We start from the raw sequence: 15,000 nt of genomic DNA, 5'->3' as shown, positions 1-15,000 counted from the left end.
CACACACACATGCCTTTAAGGGTGTCTCTAAGCATGTCACACGCACACAAACACACATATACACACACACACACGTGCCTTTAAGGGTGTCTCTAAGCATGTCACACGCACACAAACACACATACACACACACACACATGCCTTTAAGGATGTCTCTAAGCATGTCACACGCACACAAACACACATACACACACACACACGTGCCTTTAAGGGTGTCTCTAAGCATGTCACACGCACACAAACACACATATACACTCACACACTCGTGCCTTTAAGGGTGTCTCTAAGCATGTCACACGCACACAAACACACATATACACACACACATATGCCTTTAAGGGTGTCTCTAAGCATGTCACACGCACACACACAAACATTTACACACACACGCATGCCTTTAAGGGTGTCTCTAAGCATGTCACTGCCATTGAAATCTTTATTCATCTCTGTCTACTGCCTTTCATTGTCTGGATACCTCTCCTCTGTCTCTGTGTTGACATCACACAAGTGCACACACGCACACACACACACACTCACAGAAACACGCATGCGCACATACACACGCACGCAGACACATGCACACACACACACAGTCCTTCCTTTGCACACATCTGTCCCCGGATATCAGATGTGTGTGAGTGTGTGTGTGTGAGTGTGTGTGTGTGTATGTGTGTGTGTGTGTTTACGTGTGTGTGTGTGTTTAAGTGTGTGTGTGTGTATGTGCGTGTGTGTATATGTGTGCACGTGTATGTGTATATGTGTGTATGTATGTATCTGTGTGTGTGCGCGTGCGTGTGTGTATATATGCATGCATGCGCGGGTGTGTATGTGTGTGTGTGCTGTAACTGCATGCTGTAACCCCCACATAAACACAGTGTCAGTGGCTGTTATCTCTTGTGCGGCTCCTTGAGCCCATAATGAATTTATAGGGCACATTAGTCTTTGTCATAAAGAACACACTCCGCCTCTCTTCTCACACTCCACAGTACGGTTCGAAAAGTGTGTTTCATCAGTGTTACGACCCTGCGCCTGGGCCACAACAAAAGAGGGAGGTGGGCGGTTGGATTTTAAATAAAAATGTTTTTTATTAACTAAATGATATACTAAAGTGTGAGATGGGCTCAATCCAGTCATCAGTGATGCAAGAATGCTGTTCGAAGTGAAATGTGGTTGAGTGGTTGAGTGCTGTGTTGTGTGTGTCTGTCTGTGTGTGTGTGTGTGTCTGTCTGTGTGTGTGTCTGTCTGTGTGTGTGTGTGTGTGTGTGTGTGTGTGTGTGTGTGTGTGTGTGAGTGCAGTGTTGTGTGTGTGTTGTGTGTGTGTGTGTGTGTGTGTGTGTTGTGTGTGTAAACATCCAAAGTATGAGTGGCCCTCCAACAGGAGCGGAAGCAGCCCTTTTAGCTGATAAGACACCTGCACACCTGTGCAGCTCATCAGCAAACAGGTGCTGAAGCCCAGCCCCCTGGCACACCTGCAGACAACAACCAGAAAACAAGCAGAAGGCCTATCGAGCCGTTACACCCCTCTCAGTGCTTCATCATTTAAAACAAGCCGAGGGCCTAACGGGCCGCACCACCCTCCCCCATAAAACAGGAATCCCTAGGTCTCCTGTCACTTAGACATACACAACCAGACTAAAATAAATACAGCCATACAATATGGAGCAAAATCATTAACTAACAATACGCAATGATACAAATATACAGTCCGCACCATCCGCTGGTCATCAAACTCACCACTCCAGCACCCTGGGCCCTGGGCAGTCAGAGGGAGATAGCAAGAAGGAAGAGACAAACAAACCACAGACTGACACACACTGGGCCTGCGAGAAACAGCCCAGCAACCCCAAACCCTCAGGGTAGGGCTTCATCATGCGCCATTGCTCAAATTAAACACAAACCTGCAGACAAATCAGCTGAGCCTAATTGGAGTCTGTGTCTAAATGCAGACTAAAACACAGTACACAGAACACCAGCAGCGTACAATACAGATCTTGCCCACCTTCGATCTAGAACATCTAGAACATAGAAGTAGATCCTAATCTGCAGGCAGCCAGTTGCGGCGGGTAAAACCCAGAGACTTGGGGGAACCACCAGTTTTGCAAGCAGTTGCCAGAGCCTCGGAAATGCCCCCCGAGACAACTGCTCTCAATCACACTGACTGCCCAAAAAACAACAAAGGCAAAATAACAAATAACGTACCCACGAGGGACACGTTCTGCACCGATCACAGGGAGGTCTGCATACGCACTGCTGAAATTCACATTGTGTGTGTGTGTGTGTGTGTGTGTGTGTTTGTGTGTGGGTGGGGTGAAGGGGTTTGAGTGTGGGTGTGTGCCAGAAAGACGCTACTCAATGTGTAAACAATGGAGCGCGAGACAAAATTACTTTTCACAAAAGGCTGTGATTAATATGATGTCAATCAAAAGTTTAAATCCCACTTCCACAAAATTAAGTCAATAACAAAATAATCGAAATCATCCAACACCTCTCGCGGTGGAAATCACTCACCAAATTAAGGCAAAGAATCCTGTTCCATAATATGCAGAACAGTGTCTGCAGCAACGTTTCAAATATGGCTCAAATGACTTGGATACAAACAGACAAGCCAACGCAGCCACTCACAGAATACTAAAGGTTGCCTGTCTCTAACGACACACAAAAATAACACCAACGCAGCACAGACAAAGCCGACAACACAAACTCGCTCTTCCAAAATGGCATTCAAACCAATTACATGAACAAAACCTCACATTTCCAAAAAGGTACTCAAACGTAAATATGCGAGAAACCAATTGAATGCAACTTTCAAACAGCACCACGCCAAAAGCCCGTGCGAGCTGCAGCCCGAACTCATCACGCCTGCCGTTAAGTGCTTTGACTGCTAACCAAATTTACACAAACTGCTCAAGATAATGGACAACACTTCACATCCCCTGCACGACCTACTGGTCAGACAGCAGAGGGTTTTCAGTCGATGGCTCTTCCAACTCCGCTGTAATAAGCACCGCCACAGGAAGCCATTCCTGCCCACCACAACAGCAATACATAATGACCCCCCTCTGTGCCGGGAGAGGACACTTGTCCTCTGAGTGGGGATGCACGATGCATATTCTACATTTCATTTGCACAGTTAGTGTGTGTGTGTGTGTGTAGCTGACTGTAGTTCTGGCCCAGAAATAGACTATTTGTGCTTGGTGACATTCTGAAAAGCGTGTGTGTGTGTGTATGTGTGTATGTGTGTGTGTGTGTGTGTGTGTGTAGCTAGCTGTAGTTCTGGCCCAGAAATAGACTATGTGTGCTTGGTGTCATTCTGAAAAGCTGTGCCTGGATCAAGGCCAGGGGAACCAGGACCATCACGTAGCCGCGGTCTCATCTCTGTTGTCACACCATAATCCATTTTGTTGGCACTACACACTGTTCTGATGTTGTGGTACTCTACTTTATTTAATTTAATACTTTTATTTTTGGCATTTTATACAGTCTATTGGTGAAGTAGCAATAATCACTGGGGGGATCAATTTAGTCCCCAGTGGGATTAAAAAAACTTCCACCCCCCCTTAAATCGCACCCTACACACACACTAACACATACACACACATGTACACATACGCACACTCATGCGCGCGCGCACACACACACACACACACACACACACACACACTGATTGCTTGTGATAAAGTTGATTGGTTCGACCTTAAAGGTCTCTGTGTTGCTGGCTGAGACAATCTCCTGTGAGATTCATTCATGGACATCTCAATCTGTTATCCACACTCTATGTGATCCATACACACTCCATTCCAATATAAGCACACACACACACGCACACACACACACACACACACACACACACACACACACACACACGTGAACACACACACACACACACACACACACACACAATCACACACACACACACACACAGACATGCACAGGCACACATGTACTGAAGTATAGGGAGACTATGCAGAGTCTATATATTGAGCTGAGAGGTCATGACCTTCTCTCTGTCAGACGTCTGAGCACCAAATAGGACACTTTATAGCACTGACTGATAGGGGTGATTGACACACACGCGCACATACACACACACACACACACACGCACACACACACACACACACACACACACACAGGACTCAGAGCCACCACGAGGATGAAATCCAATACACAAGCAGCTGCCAATTACTAGACCTGGGAGAGAAAAGGAACAACAAGACTAAAAGCAACCAACAACAGAAAAATATTGCATGTCCATACGTGTGTTTTTTTTGTGTGTGTGTATGCAAGTGTGTGTCACTGTATGCATGCATGTCTGTGATAAAATATGAAGGCTTTTCCAGTCCCTGCACATTCATTTATACTGATTAGACCAATGCCTCTTAACACCGTGTGGAAACAATTGTTGCAGCCTTTTGCTAAAATCGTTCTACACTCTATCTACTCTCACTATCCCATAATGATAAAGTGGAAATGGGATTTTAGAAATGTTTGCAAATGTATTAAAAAGGAAAAACTGAAAGTTCACATTGTGTGTGCGTGTGTGTGTGTGACAGAGCAGGACAGGGACAAAAGAGTGTGTGTATGCTTGTGGATGCTTCAGAGCTAGTGTGTGTGTGTGTGTGTGTGAGAGACAGAGCAGGACAGGGACAAAATAGTGTGTGCATGCTTGTGTATGCCTCGGAGCACATCTGTGTGTGTTTTTTTATGGCATCTAGAGAGGTGTCTTAGTCTCCAAACAACACATAAAGTAGATACAGCTGGCATCAACTGTTTTCTTTTTTAATAGCTGGCTAAATGAAACACATCTGTGGAGTACAACAACTCTCAACAGAAAAGGTCAATCACAAAAGACGTGTAATTCAGCTTTATCCCCCCCCCACACTCTCTTCCTGGTTTCCTTTTTTCCTTTTAATGCAACACTCTTTTCCTCAGGTGCTTCAACCTACTGTTAGACATTAGTGTGAAATCTGCTCTTTTCTAAATGTGATTTGTATAGTATACTATTGTGTAACTGCTTTCTAGTGCATTACTGTACATCACATATGCATTATGGGAAATTTCACTTACAATTTAAGTGATGTCCTGTGCAACTACAATTACATTGTGGAAAAATACAACCTTTTACTGTGTAAAGCCTGCTCTAGGGGGTTCAAGGGTTATCATTATGGGATGCATTAATGCATTATTTCACTATGAAACGCAAAGCAGGCCTCTTTGAAGTGCTTTGGGACCGTGTCCATTTGGCATGGCAGGATATTGCCAAAAACACTTGAAAAGTGCCCTGGAAAGTGCCGCGGTTACGGCGGCATCCGGTAAACTGTCGCTGGCCCTTGAAAATCCGGGGGAGAAGGTGTAAATCTCGCACCGGGCCGTACCCATATCCGCAGCAGGTCTCAGGGGTGAACAGCCTCTGGCATGTTAAGTTAGTAAACCAGGCCAGAGCGATTTTTCTTTCTCTGCGTTGACTCATGGCCCGTGTACACAGGCGTTAGCAGCGCAGCGCTGAAAAGCGTGGCGATAAAAACAGATGTACATGCCCTGAACGCAGATTGAGCTGCCTGTCTGATTCTGGTGCAGTACGGTTGGTTTTGAATGCCACATACTGTATGTCTTCAAATGAGCTTCTACATCTTCAGTACATAGAGAAGTGTAGGATATGTAGAATTTACATGCCAAAGAAGCTATAGTGCACACATTTACGAGTCTGTTTCACATAACAAAGACCATGGGTTCAATACCCAGGAGGCATACATGCTGATAAAAATGTATGTTGTGGATAAATCATCTGCTAAAGGTTTATATCATTCACATTATTACTTCTTACACCATTTCCACAAGCAGTACTTTTCCACAAACTCATTATAACTCATCAGCTAATCGCACACAAAAGGCCTGACTTTCCAATGGATCTTTTGACATTGATTTCTACCAATGCCCATTAAAAATGCATTGGACAGAGTGGATATAGCCACAACATGAGACATACCATGATGAACCAAAGTATTTAATTTAAAAAAAATTGATGTTGAAGTTTGATGGCTGTGGTTATTTGTAAAATTTACCAGAACATGTGTGGGCTGTCTAGCTGAAAGGAAAGACTCCAAAGCAGTGATGATGCAAATGATAAGGTTCAAGGCTTGCTTGAGGTGTTCATTGATGTAAGTGAATGTCCTACCATAGACTACATTACCCACAATTCTCTTATCACTTTGACTTTCTTATCTACATTTCATTCACTCGGTATTGGTCACCGCAAGGTGATAAATAAGGTGACGCATTTTTCCCTTTAAAACCACGAAAAACCCACATATCTGTCTCTCTGGCGGTGGGTTTACAACAGTAAACACCATTCATTTAAGAGATACCCTCTCTGCAGAAGAAGAACAAAGGACTACGCAACAACGAACCGTATTGAACTTTTGGCCGAAGTTACGAAAATACTTTGACTCGTTTAGTTGCAGCCTAAGATATCGGTAAAATTATACTGCAGCCCAGCAGTGTTCTGAGTAAGATAAGGCGACCGGCTTCCCTTATTAGTTTCTCCACGTCGACGAACAGAACTTCTACCTCCTTCAAGACCGTCTGATGCCCACCGAGGCCTGCACGAGTTTTCAGCTGACGAGCTAAGGAAGGACACGGACATCTATCGCCTGTGCGCTTGCGCATAGCCTCTCCCTCTTTCTCCAGTTAGCCCGTAACCGCGCATACCTGCACACGCACGCACACACACACACACACACACAGAGACGAGGAGGATCTTATGCCCCCTCCTCTGTATGCCCAACTCCACTTTGTGCCTTGTTTCATGGTTATACTCAGTTGTTTATATGATTAGTATTAGCCATTCATTACTGTTTGTTACCTTTAATAAATTGTTTATTTAGACTTAAACAATTGTCTTGTCTGTTGTTGTTCCAATATTCCACTGAAAGCCATTTTCCGCCAATCAAGTACTTCAAATGCCTTCACTTCTCTGGTTGTTTCATGAAGTGTTATAGACTTTGTAGTGATATTGTAGTACTATAGTATTGTGATACCATACTTAGACTGTAGCATAGTGGTACAACTAGAGCTTTTCATTGTTTTAGTAATTTAATTATAAAATATTAAATACTAAATTTAATGATTATTAAATTTTATGAGACTGATTTAATTAAACTAATGTAGCAACCCCGGTTTCACCTACATTGAACAGCATGGAAATACTCACAATTGCGATGTAAACGAAAAAAATAACTATAACTGTCGTGTCCCTGAGGTAAGTTCACAGAGAAAAAAACACTGGGATGTCTAACGGTTGGAGTTCCAGTTATTTTCAGCTGCCAGTGAGATACTGCTGCTTGTTTTTACAGTAGGAATATTCCTGATGTAGATTCAAAAACACTGACTTACTGATGACTTTCTTCAGGTAATTTAATGGAGAAAATGGAGAGTTTTTTTACAGCAGGCATCTTGTTACTATGAATAGTTTGCCGATAAAATACTAGAAAAAAACAACACTATGTTACAGGCAAATAGTTTTGTTGATGCTGTAGTTTTCACAGGAAATGTTTAACAGTTTGTGTTCCGAAGTCCTTAGTCCTTGTAGGACTTTGCCCCTTAGGTAGCCATCTTGTTTTGTAGTCCCTTCTGAATCCCCTCTGCAGATGCTTCACTGTACATACACTTCCTCAATGACCTGCCCTCTCTTGATGCCACAGTCTGCATGCGTGTAAGTGTGTCTCTCTGACGTGCACACACAGGTGTGTAGAAGTGTGTCTCTCTGAAGTGCACACACAGGTGTGTAGAAGTGTGTCACTCTGACGTGCACACACAGGTGTGTAGAAGTGTCCAGTGTTTGTGAGTGTGTCTCTAGGAAGTGCACACTCAGGTGTGTAGAAGTGTCCAGTGTTTGTGAGTGTGTCTCTCTGAAGTGCACACACAGGTGTGTAGAAGTGTTTGTGAGTGTGCAGGCAGCACCCTTCAGCACATCTCAGGCATATCTACAGTGAGGATACCTGTCAGCTTCTGTTTACTAGCTGCTTCTCAGCAGGTCATGTCTAATCAATGAGCCTCGCTTCTCCCGCTGCGTTCTCCGATCAATACTCATCGAGTGACGCAGACAGTGAAGAGCTGATGCAGGCACACTTACAAACACACACTCACACACAAACACACACTCAAAGACTAAACACAGACCATAACTGAACACAAACACATGCATGGTGTACTTATCCACACACCAATGCGCACACACACACACACACACATTACAGAGCTGTTACAACAGTCATTAATGTACGTAGGAATACTGAAGGAACCGGCCATTTGAGATTTATAGTTAATAAGGATATGCCATAGTCAATAATTCAATGTATCTTATACCTAGTTATAATTGTTACTTTTAATTTGGAACTGAAGTTAGAATGTAGTTATTTCTGGTTAGAGAGAGATTGTCCTGGGGAAGGAGGTGTGACAAGTGGTCACTCCCTTCCCCCATCAAAGTGCTATTTGAATAGACGGTAACACCCCTTAATATCAGTGTATTTAACCGACTGTCCCTGAAGGGATAATCAGATATGCTGAGGTTAAGCGCTGTGAGGGAGTGTGGATCTTCAAGTCTCTGTCTCACAATGGTGGCCACCCATTGTTCAAGAATAAACCTGGATCCATGACTGACTAAAATCTAAGACTGGATCTCCAATATATGGTATAAAATGATATCCTATTAATACGTAGGTTACCTGTCATAACTGATTATAGATAGATATGGAATATGTTATAAATGGCTACACCAATCTAGTGCCAGAGTCTTCAAGTAGTCTTACTTTGTTTCCTGCAGTCTAAACAACCTTCACTCAGAGAGTGATGATAAGACAAGGGCAGTATACCAGTTCTCTCCCTTTTGGCCGCACAGAGTGAGGTTGGTGATATTCCCTACACCCCAGCCAAACAGAGACTAAAACTGAGGTTCATTAGCATTAGCTTATTGTTTCGTAGCATTAGTGCTCCCTTATTAGCATTATTTGTTCTGAGCATTAGCATTCTTATTATCAGTATTTGTTCAGTAGCATTAGCACACTTATTAGCATTATTTGTTTATCACCATTAGCGCTCATTATTTGTTTCATTGTCTATTATTCTAACTAGAAGGTAAACAGTCCTTGCCCACATCCCCCTCACAGTAATTACTTTATTGTCCTCAATAAGACAAACAAATCCCCAATTATTTTTGCCATTTAATCACTAATGGTATTTATTTTTTAATCACTCAGCTCAGGACCAGGGAAAGGCCACTCGGGAGCTCTACCGGCATAATGAGCCATTTTACTCTGTGTTATTCCGTGATGCAGACAGGGTAATGGAATTTGCGGAAAGTTGCAAAAAGCTTGCCGTGTCTAGGCCGGGCGCAGCGGCTAGGGTCTCGGCCGTGACATTTAACGCAGGGATGAGCAACTCACGCTCTAAATACCTTGAGACACAGGCACAGCCGGCCGCCCAGTAGAAGGCAAGGATGTGTTTATTGATGGCGACAGTGCAAATGGCATCCCATAATATTGACCAGGTAACACGCGACAATGAGGAAAGGGCAGGAGAGCGAGAGAAAGGCAGAGGCAAGTTACAGAGGCCACAGTGTGTCTATTTCGCACATACAAAAACGACAACAAAAGACTGCAGTCTTAAATGTCACAGCTACATTGGATTATTTAACATTGACATTTATGGTTAAATCTAGCTGAAAATCTCCACCAAGTACATGTAACACATTTATTCACACATCCAACGGGTGCAGTAAGCGATGTAAAACCAATACACTTCTTGTCACATTCAGCAAGTATCTCCTCACGGCTCGCTAGCTGTCTGTAAATGAGTGACAAACATAGTGGCACGGACCGAGCCACACAACACTATTCCAGCCGATCAGCAACTGGGAGCGACCGTGCTCGTGCTTGTGCTCAGGACGACGGGGAAGAGGAGGCAGCGAGAGAGAGGGTAAATCTGTCACATGCTAATGTGTTGAACTTCCCCAAATTATCACATTGTCAAGAGGGAGAGATGGCCGACAAACAGCCAAAGAGGAGAAGGTCAGATGCACAAAAATGTAAAAGGAAGTGCTATGCTCAGGCAGGAGCGAAGAGCCATGTTTATATTGGCGAGGCTTTCCAACAGGACGAGAGCTCTGAGAGTTGAAAGGCATGAGGACTGATGCAGAGGTTGTTTTCGGCTCAACAGGTGGGTAATGTCAGTTTTGCAGTTTCATAGCAAACTATCAATAGCAGAAAATCAATAGGTCAGTATTGTTTTGGCCTGTTTGCCAATGTTTGAGATAACTAACCCCGACTGTTTAGCTTGTAAGCAGGTAACGCTATCTTCCTTGTCAGCTTTGCTGATACAAACCTACAGTCCTCTCTTCAGCCACTGCAGTTTAGTAAAAACAATCTAAACCCGATCTAACTCTCGCTAGTTTTAACTCTGTTGTGTTGGATGCTGTGTTTGTGTGCTTGCATGTTGTTCTTTTGATGATGTTTGTGTTATAATGTTTGTTTTGCTTGAACTATGAGAGAGAAACATCCACTTCACTTTCACGGCATCTAAGGCTGGAATGCCTAGACCATCTCCGCCGCCCGTGTCAAGCGCCGGCCCTCGGGCAGCAGACGCTCTGGATTCCATTAGATTTCCCTATTGGTCGCCTGGCCTAGTTTTTAGGGCGGATTTCTCCCCTATTCAACCTGATTGAGACCAAAGCGAAAGTCGCTGCAGTGGAAGCATACCATTGTTGCCTTGGTAATGCACGCCCATGACTTTGGGGCACAGAACTTCTGAAGGGGCACTTAAAGGGCGGGATGTAGTATCACCAACTGCTCCTTTAATGTAAATTGGCAATTAAATGGCTTTGTTATAGCTGAGGTAAATGGTTTTACGTCAATTCATGACTTGAATAATGTAAGACTGTGTAAAATGTAACGTGTAATTAACTTCAAAAAGATGTGAAATGTAATTCATTATTGCCATAAAACCCCTCTAAGTTTCATCATTGAACTATTGTAGAGTTTTGCAATACTGAAGGTCATGACTTGTTAATATTCTAACTTGAGTCAACATTCAACCCAAATAAAAAGTTTGCCTCACTTTTAATGTCCTCATTTACTGATCTTTTCAATGATAAACTCCCTAAACCTTGAAAACATATGTTATTCCGCCGGTTATTAAAATAGTTTTGTGACGTATCATTTGACAAATTCTGGGCTTAGAGTAAGTGGTAATACATAAATCACCTCCCATGGGCGTACACAGGGCATGAATCCAAGACTACAAATTGCTTTTATAAATGTCTACGTGTCTCCGGTGCAGTAACAGTAAATAAACAGTAAAATATAACAGTTGGCCTCTTACAGCCTAATATATAACAGCATACATGGATCTGACTAGGTTAATGTTGTTAGTAAACTAAGTGAGAGTTAACAGTTTTCATACTGATGAGAAAAAACAACTCATCATGCAGGATGTTGATAAGCAATAGGGGTATGGTGAGGATGCTCACCGATGAGAAAAACAACACACCCTACAGGATGTTGATTAGTGAGATGGGCATGACCAGGTTGCTCACCGATCAGAAAAACAACTCACCATACAGGATGTTGATGAGTTAGATGGACATGACCAGGATGCTCACCGATCAGAAAAACAACTCACCATACAGGATGTTGATGAGTGAGATGGGCATGACCAGAATGCCCACGAGCATGTCGGCGACGGCCAGCGAGCGCAGGAAGAAGTTGGTGGCGTTCTGCAGCTTCTTCTCCAGCGACACGGCCAGTATCACCAGGATGTTCCCGCCGATAGTGAGGAAGATGATGATGAGGATGAGCAGCGCTGGCCAGTTCTTCTCCTTCATCGCCTCGCGCTCCACCACGTTGCTGGCGCCGGGCCCGACCCCGTCAGGCCCCGTCGGGTACTGCGACAGGTTGGCATCAGGCTCCGCCCAGACGGCGCCGGTCTGGTTCAGGAGGGTGATGGTTGAGGAGTTGCCGGGCCACGCTGCTATCCAGCCCGCGACTTCCAGGGAGGCGGTGGTAGACCTAAACCCCCCCAGAAGGGGTCCCACACCGTGGGGGCTCCCCATCAGCAGAGCAGGGGGGGGTCTTTGAGCCAGTCTGAGCCCCCCTTGGTCCCCCCGCCACCACCAGCAGCGCTTCAAAAACAGCCTCCTGTGGAGAGTGTTCCTGTGGAGCTACCACTAGGGGGCGGTGGTGAGCTGAGCAGAGGTGGAGTCACTCATATGGCACCAACGGTGGAGGGCAATGTGGCGAGGTCTCAGCAGGGGGTATAGCGGGGGATGAGGAAGGGCCAGAGGGTGAGCGGAAGAGGGATTTCTGCTTTGCCAGAGATGAAAGGTTTCCTCAAATGCCACAGGTGAAATCCAAGTGTTCAACATCTAGGACAACCACGACATCCGTGTTATCCATGGAAAATTTCCGTGTTGTGCCTTTGATCTTCTCCCTCTCTTTCTCTTTTGCTGGAGACTCCACCTAAAAGAGAAAGCAAGTTCGAAGGAGGGTTACATCAAGACCCTTCTTTTCATCTTCTGAAGTCCAAAAGAATATATAGCTCTTGTTGAATCTCAGTCTCGTTGAATATCCCTCTATTGTATCTTATGAAAAGAAAAGTATGGACACATTATACACAGTTGCATGGACATTGGTTATTGGTGGTTAACTAACTTAGTGGTGCAATTAAAAAAATAAAAATAAACAATTAAAAAAGGAATCTAGAAGTCTATTTAAAGACATGAATCTGAACGGTTGAGAGCTTTTCCAGTAACACTTTACTTTACTTATCAACAGATGTATAAATGAATAAAGTATTAATAATGCATCATAGGATTTGACGTTAGTCTATATAACTATTTACAAATAGATATGGCTGCTCTCATAAAGTGTTATGATGATGTAGTATTAGCCCTACACAACTAGTATTATGACAGCTGGTATGGGGTCACATAAGGCTCCATAAAGAACAATGGGTGAATAAACAGTATTTCACACAAGGCAAATATGTCATCAGTGCCATTATCAAGAGGTAAAAGAAGCTTTATTATGCATTCTGATACTTCAGGCTCTAAGGGCTTATACTCAGTGTTTCCCCTACCGTTATACTAGGGGGGCGCCCCGCCCCCCCTGAAAGGTCAAGTTAATTTTGTTCAATTTTATTTTCTATAAAGCGCCAGATCACAACGGAAGTAATTAAAGGTTACCTTTCCTATAGAACAGGTCTATAGCTTGCTCTTTTATTAAACAAAATAAATAGCCTTATGTTATTTATCTTATTTACACGACGGCATGTCATTTCTGTCTCTACATGGTCGCGCGTTTACAATTCTCTGCTCTCTGTATCGCGCATGGCGGAGTTCCGCCGCGATGCGCACAAACACACACACACAGACACGTGCGCGCACACACAGGTGAGCACGCTCCCACCAGCAGACAGAATTGGGCTTAAGAATCAGTGCACAGCTACGGACACTTTTAAGCCTTAAAAAACTAATATCCAGGCGTTTATGAATCCGGCAGAGATCTTTTCCTAGGTAGGGTCGACAATGAGGCCCAATGAGAATGGCTACAACAGACGTGGAAACAGAACGTACGTACAGAATGTCCGCACCGAAAATTCAGAAATAGATCTGGCTTCCATTTTTTATCATTTTCCGCGAGTTGTGCGTGGCCCTTTTTACACAGAGTCTGGTAATAAATCTATGAAATGTAACGGAAATTATTTATTTTGCTGTGAATAATGAAGGAAGCAATAAATCCGATTATTTGCCAAACCCTCAAGAGCTGTTGCCATGGAGATTTAACGTTACTTTCTGTTTGAAGACAAGGTAGCAGCTAGTGTTGAAGAATGGATGACTTGAAATTGGACGACTTTAAATTAATATATGAAATTGAACATCAACACCTATACGGATAAAATAAATAAACAAGGATAGCAAAACAGATTGATAAGCAATGAGAACGGCAGAAACACAGGCAGGACGTCAGATGACGAGACGGATCATAGTGACACAGGCTGTTTTGTTTTTTCGTCATATGAAGGCTGAGACATTCATAACATTTTATTCAGTCTTACTGGTCCTTTTGTAATGCCAACATGTGCACTTCGTTGTGGATAAGTAAAGCCTATTTTGCTACATTTTTGTAGTCCTGGTAATCTTTTGTTTGGCATATTGGTGAGGTTATTAAGAGGACCATTTCTCAATCGTTTTGTTCTTGATGAATTAATGTTTGTTTATTAATCAATTATTTTTCAACACATAACTCAATTATAATTACAAAGAGGACAATTCACAACTTTTTATCGCAACTTTCACTTGTTTCGTCAATTTAATTGCAACAAAAACCTAAAAATAAAAACTTTCATTGCAACTTTTTGGAAAAGCTCCTGCGAAATCAGGAATTTTAGGCCGCAAATTCCAGAGCCCAGAAAGATACACCACTGCAGCGACAAAATCTGCACACTTTGTGGATAATTGTCATAAAAAGACATGTTCCGATGTTTAGTTGGTATATTGACTGCTGTCATTAATAGAAACACATGAACACCATGATTCCTTTAAGCGTTTGTGTCGGTGGCCACGCCACGCCGCGCACCGTGCCGCAACCCCTGCCCCCCCCCAAAGCTGTAAACCTAGGGGAAACACTGTTATACTATAACATCATAGTGCTTTATGAGCGCAGTCATTACTATGTATAAGTAGTAGTATAGAAGTATGTGGCATGAGGTATTGTGGATACTGTGAGGAAATCTTTATGAATGTGTTAATAATGGTTTATGGATACTGGGTTAAGTTAAGTTTTACCACATTTCTCAAGGTTGCTGTGCTCTCTACGCATACTGTGACCCTCTCAGGCATTCCGTTGCATTTATTTATGTAATTACTGAAGCTCCAGATGGATTGAAGTCTTTACAAAAACAAAAAGTAGACACTACACCCCTCCTCCTTAACCTTCTGTGCTATCTCACC

General features: G+C 43.4%; 1 protein-coding gene across 1 annotated transcript in view; it reads right to left on the bottom strand.

The window, feature by feature from the left end:
* Positions 1 to 15,000, bottom strand: part of htr2cl1 (5-hydroxytryptamine (serotonin) receptor 2C, G protein-coupled-like 1) — a 70,894-nt gene that overhangs the window by 13,710 nt on the left and 42,184 nt on the right. Inside the window, exon 3 of the mRNA XM_012830781.3 lies at positions 11,673 to 12,508. Coding sequence (XP_012686235.2) covers positions 11,673 to 12,102 — 430 coding nt within the window. The 5' untranslated portion in view covers positions 12,103 to 12,508. The remainder of the gene's footprint in view (positions 1 to 11,672; positions 12,509 to 15,000) is intronic.

This window comes from Clupea harengus, chromosome 18 (genome assembly GCF_900700415.2).
Source record: "Clupea harengus chromosome 18, Ch_v2.0.2, whole genome shotgun sequence".
NCBI classification, from domain to species: domain Eukaryota; kingdom Metazoa; phylum Chordata; class Actinopteri; order Clupeiformes; family Clupeidae; genus Clupea; species Clupea harengus.
The sequence above is the reverse complement of the archived record's forward strand: the minus strand, read 5'-3'. Positions and strand labels throughout refer to the sequence as shown.